At 35.5% G+C, this 5916-nt stretch overlaps 1 protein-coding gene across 1 annotated transcript in view; it reads right to left on the bottom strand.

The window, feature by feature from the left end:
* The window catches only part of LOC106870855 (beta-galactosidase), a 97532-nt gene that overhangs the window by 16117 nt on the left and 75499 nt on the right, over positions 1-5916 (bottom strand). Inside the window, exons 10-12 of the mRNA XM_052969888.1 lie at positions 4964-5079; positions 3280-3351; positions 615-704 (exon numbers count right to left, since the gene is read on the bottom strand). Of these exons, the coding sequence (XP_052825848.1) occupies positions 615-704; positions 3280-3351; positions 4964-5079 (278 nt within the window). The remainder of the gene's footprint in view (positions 1-614; positions 705-3279; positions 3352-4963; positions 5080-5916) is intronic.

The raw sequence follows: 5916 nt of genomic DNA, 5'->3' as shown, positions 1-5916 counted from the left end.
CACACACACACACACACACACACACACACACACACACACACATTGCTTCCCTGGCACATAGATTCAGCTTCAGTTCTCCATCAAAAGTAATACCATAAATGGTATTGAAACACAAACATTGATTTTTTTTTTCTTTTACATTAGAAAATAGCCACAAATTTGTAGGTGAATGGTTGAGCTGATACAAGTGAAAAATTCACCATATGAAAGATATTTATTTTATCAACCTACATGGAATGAAAAACAAAACTTAACCCTTTCGTTACCAACCCAGCTGAAACCTGCTCTGGCTCTGAGTAGAAATGTCTTGTTTTCATAAGTTTTGAATTAAAATCTTCCACCAAACCTTAGTCACAATTTATGTTCCTAACACTAGCTGAATTATAACTAAGTTATTTTACTAAATTCTTTGTTATATTTAAAGTAATTGAAAGAAACACAGAGTATCTCAAAATAAATACAGCAATGAAAGGGTTAATTCCAGTAGAGATTGAATTCAAAATTTAGAAATATGAGTCTAAAAATTATAGTTCTTCAATTTTTGCCAGCTTTACTTGAAACAAATGTGATTAGAAATAACGAGAAAAAGAAGTTAAAAAATTATTAAACTATACCAGTTTAACATCTTCCATAGCGACAGTATATTCGGTTAGGATTGGTCCCTTTGGCATGAGGTATGACAGAAGGTTTAAAATGGAGGCTCCCTGGAAAATAAAGAATTAAGACAATTTATTATTGAAAAAATAGTTCTATTCTCTTCTTTTTTCTTTTACTTGTTTCAGTCATTTGACTGCAGCCATGCTGGAGCACTACCTTGAATGGTGTTAGTTGAACAAATCGACCCCAGGACTAATTTCTTTTAAGCCTAGTATTTATTGTATCAGTCTCTCTTGCTGAACTGCAGCGATGGGGGGGGGGGACAAGAACAGACACACACATATATATATACACGACAAGCTTCTTTCAGTCTTCATCTACCAAATCAACTCACAAGACTATAGTAGAAGACACTTTCCCAAGGTGTCACACAGGGGGACTGATCCCAGAACCATGTGGTTGGGAAGCAAGCTTCTTACCACACAGCTATGCTATATATCATGGACATGGACTCTCCCATCATTAGACAATGTATGAGGGTTCTGCAATTTCTTGAACAACCACACTGCTCTGTTTACAGAGATCAAATGTTAGTGTTCACATAAGCTCACTCTCTCCACCAAATTGTTATAACTTGTACAGGTGCACAATGTGCCACTTCAGATGACAATGTGAAATGATGTGTTTTGCTCAAGAACACAACACAATACCCATTCTGGGAATTGAAACTACGATCTCACAATCATGAGTGCAACACCCTAACCACTAAGCCAAGTGCCTTCACACACACACACATATCATCAACAACATTTAATGTCTGTTTTCCATGCTGAAATGGGTTGGATGATAATATAGATATAAATAGATATTTATTATATACTAGCTTATATAGGCACAGGAGTGGCTGTGTGGTAAGTAGCTTGCTTACCAACCACATGGTTCCAGGTTCATTCCCACTGTGTGGCACATTGGGCAAGTGTCTTCTACTATAGCCTCGGGCCGACGAAAGCCTTGTGAGTGAATTTGGTAGACGGAAACTGAAAGAAGCCCGTCGTATATATGTATATATGTATGTGTGTGTGTGTGTATGTCTGTGTGTCTGTGTTTGTCCCCCAAACATCGCTTGACAACTGATGCTGGTGTGTTTATGTCCCCGTAACTTAGCGGTTTGGCAAAAGAGACTGATAGAATAAGTACTAGGCTTCCAAAGAATAAGTCGTGGGTCGATTTGCTCGACTAAAGGTGGTCCTCCAGCATGGTCACAGTCAAATGACTGAAACAAGTAAAGAGTAAACAAAATCAAAAAGAGTAGCTTAAAAGCTACACTCCATGTGGATTTTTAAGCTAGCTCCTGTGGTGGGCTAATTGGGACTGTGGCCCAAAACTAAAGAGAGCTAAATAGCATGATCATAATACATTTGATCAAACCCGGTGGTGTTTGATCTGAGGTTGGACAAATGAGAATTAATTCTGTAATGCAATTATTCTCTTGTTTCAGTCCCAGTTGAACTCCAACACTTGGCCAGTTTGTCCCAAAGTTCTGATTTCGACATAGAATTAACGAAGTAAATGTCATTTATCTCCCCCTTGATTTTTGACACACACCAACCAAGATGGCTAAGCGTTACCTGCTAGAAATAGCAACCCAAATGCTTTTAAATCAGATCTCAATGCTGGATGTTCAAGAACCAAACAAATCGCAGATTTTCAATCCTGGGTTCATCCTGATTCCAAAAAGGTATAATATGTCTATGTAGAGCAAATGCAGACTGCGATACAGGGGTCCCACATGGACAGATAGAAATTTAGTTTTATTATTATATTTTTATATTCTTTATTCTTTTCTGTGTTTCAGTCATTTGATTGCAGCCATGCTGGAGCACCACCTTTAGTCGGACAAATCGACCACAAGACTTATTCTTTGTAAACCTAGTAGTTATTCTATTGGTCTCTTTTGCTAGACCACTAGGTTATGGGGAAGTAAACACACCAACATCAGTTGTCAAGCAATGGTGGTGCTGGAACAAACACAGACACACAAATATATAAACCTATGATGGGCTTCTTTCAGTTTCCGTCTACTAAATCCACTCACAAGGCTTTGGTTGGTTTGAGGCTATAGCAGAAGACACTTGCCCAATGTGCCACGCAGTGAGACTGAACCCAGAACCATATGGTTGGGAAGCAAGCTTCTTACCACACAGCTATGCCTGTGCCTAAATATATATATATATATATATATATATATATATATATACACCCAAGTAAGCACATAAATGTGAAGCAAGGAAAAAATAGTACTCAAATACCGGAGGCAGAATAAAATGCTCTATTATTAAAGCTGCAAAGACATCACAAAAAATTGCTACTCAGAGTTTCAGGCTCCTGTCCTAGATTACAACTGCCCAATGAATAGGAACATGAAACTCTGAGTAGTAGTTTTTTGTGATATTTTTGCAGCTTTAATAATAATATATATATGACAAATGAAAGACGAAAGATGGAATATACAAGAATTTAAGCTACCAGGTGTAAACCATTCATCTTATTATCCAATATAAATATATGTACATACACACACACACACACACACAAATGTTTTTTTTTTATTAAAATTAATTCTTTCAGTAAATTAAGATAGTCTAATTCTAAAAATAGTAAAAAAAAATTAAATAAACTTACCTTTTGAAGAAATAGTTTGCCATAGTTTGCTTTAGGTGTTGAAGGTGGAACAGCTTTCTCTACAGGAAAATACTTGAAATAAAACAGAATAACTTAGTATATGATTTCAATGGGGAATGTGACAGTAATTATATTTTCTAAGGAAACAAAACAGAAATAATCCAGTAAGTTGTATATGACTATTTAAAATACTCAGATGCTTCCTAATACATTAGTTTATTATTTTCATATGCATTTGTTTTAACAATATTGTTGTTCTTGATGTCATAGGAATTTATAAACTTTGAGAGAACATGAAAGATGTGGGTTTGTGCTTCAAAGGCAGCCTTTGATTTGTGGTGAGAATATTCAGCCATTACCAGTTGTTGCAATTCACTGGAACGTTGCCCACATGATCAGCAAGTCTGACCAATCACAACTTCACCTGGAAAGCACATTACCCATGTGATCAACAGAAATTGGCCAATCACGACTTCAAGTGGAATAGGCTCTTTTCTTAATCCTTTAGTCAGAGAGAGAAGAGCACTGTTCATGATCCTTGATTTTTTTCATGTTCACTGAGGCAAGAAAAGAGAAAGTTATTCTCAAATTAGAGGCTTGTTTGAATGCCTGCAACAGAGTAGATTTGGCTAATGGCACTGAATGTGCCACCACCACAAGGTCCAGTCCCTGTTGTGGTGTAGTAGCCTAAGTGCCTCAATGATCCTGAGAATTGAACCAGCAGAGTGCAAGCTCCTGGATGGGCCTTCCATGTTGGACATGTCAAAGGATAGAGGCCAGACTAACGTAGACCACCTCTTCCGAAAGTTAAAAATGGGTATGTGTAGAGACAATACTCCTACCAAGAAAAAAGCAGTTACAGAATCGCTGATGACAATTCAAACCAACAAGACTTGGGAAAAGAAGACTTTCTCTCAAGGAAACTACTTCTAAGGATTCCTCCAAACATTTGTTGAAGTTTATTTTCTGTACATTCTTAGTGTTTATTGTACCTGCATATGTCACACCAAGTCTACTTTCTCTATTAACCTTCCCATGATAACGCTGCACCTTGTATGTCTCCATAGCTTGCATTCGGTACACCATACAGAGATTTACCAACACCTTTTCTACTTATCAAGCAAAGCCAGCTCTATGAAGATATTAGTGATTTGTCTGTTTCCCTACTTACTAAGATTTTGGTCTTTGCTAAATTAATTCTAAGGCCCTTTGATTCCAGACTGTGCTTCCACGCCATAAGAACAAGGTCGCCAGCATAGAAGAGCTCCCAAGGGAGCTAGTCTTAAGTTCCTCTGTTATGGCCTGGAGGATTATGGTAAATAAGAGGGGGCTCTTATTGGTTCACACAGGATCATTTTGTAACTGTTTAAGCTTATTTTTTAACTACAATTGATATGACGGATACAGACTCAAAATTCAACTTCATTTCAAATAAGCTCTTTCAGTAAATCAGAATCATGCTCTAAAGTTATCATTGTTTCAATATGTAAGAACTTAATCCTTCAATTGGTTCATTTTCTTCAAATCACGTTATTAACTAGTTATAAGCTTTGTGGTTTTAGTAGCATTGCTTGTTAAGAAACTGATGTTAATGGCATTTCCTCAAGTGACAATGAATTGGAACAGAATTCTAAAAATTGAGGTTGAAAATAAAACATGTTAAGTTGGAAAATCAAGTACTCACTTTGGAAATGACATTTTTGATCTTGAAATACTTAGGAGTGAGATCACCAGCTTCAGTTAAAGGAGCATCATAATCATAACTAGTTGGCACTGCTTGGTAAGGAGGATTATTGGCTCCTGATAATGAAGGAAAATAATAATTTATTTTGACTTGTAAAGGAAGGGCTTAGTTTTATGTTCTTTTTAAATTTTTAATTTGAAAAAATCATTTTTTTTCATAAGTACAAAGGGGTCAGAGAAGTACCCATTGCCAATGAAGATCCTTACAGACTCTACAGACATACAAGCAGGGGGGAAACTGGAAATGATTAATTAGGTTAATGTGTACTAGTATGTTACATATCTACAACTAGAATGCTTTTGAACATGACTGAATAAGACAGGACGGATTATGAGCAGTTAGCAAGAGTTGATAAAAATGGCAACATAGTCACTAGGTTTGTGATAAGTCAGCAGCATGGAATTGTGGGATTGCTGAAGTAGATAATGAAAGCGATCATGTACAAATCAAGTCCATTTTCACTATAAAAGCAGAATTTTTTCAGTAGGATGGAGTTTTGGTCAATTAAGACAATAACAATGGGAAAAATAAATCTTATTTTATCTAGACACAAGTCACTTTTATGGTAGTAGTTATAATTAACTGAATTCACTGATATTAATTTTAATGATAAAGAAGGAAGGAATACAAGACAAAGTTGACACTGGTGAAATTTGATCTCAAAGATGTAAAACTTCAAATACTGGGAAATATACAGATCACTCAGATGAACTATCTATTGAATGCACCGTAACTGCTTCAATATATCACACACTATATTACATGCATATATATATATATATATATATATATATATACATATATATATATACATATATATATATATATACATATATATATATACATATATATATATACATATATATATATACATATATATATATACATATATA

Source organism: Octopus bimaculoides, chromosome 1 (genome assembly GCF_001194135.2).
Source record: "Octopus bimaculoides isolate UCB-OBI-ISO-001 chromosome 1, ASM119413v2, whole genome shotgun sequence".
NCBI lineage: Eukaryota > Metazoa > Mollusca > Cephalopoda > Octopoda > Octopodidae > Octopus > Octopus bimaculoides.
This window is presented reverse-complemented; position numbering and strand designations above follow the sequence as displayed.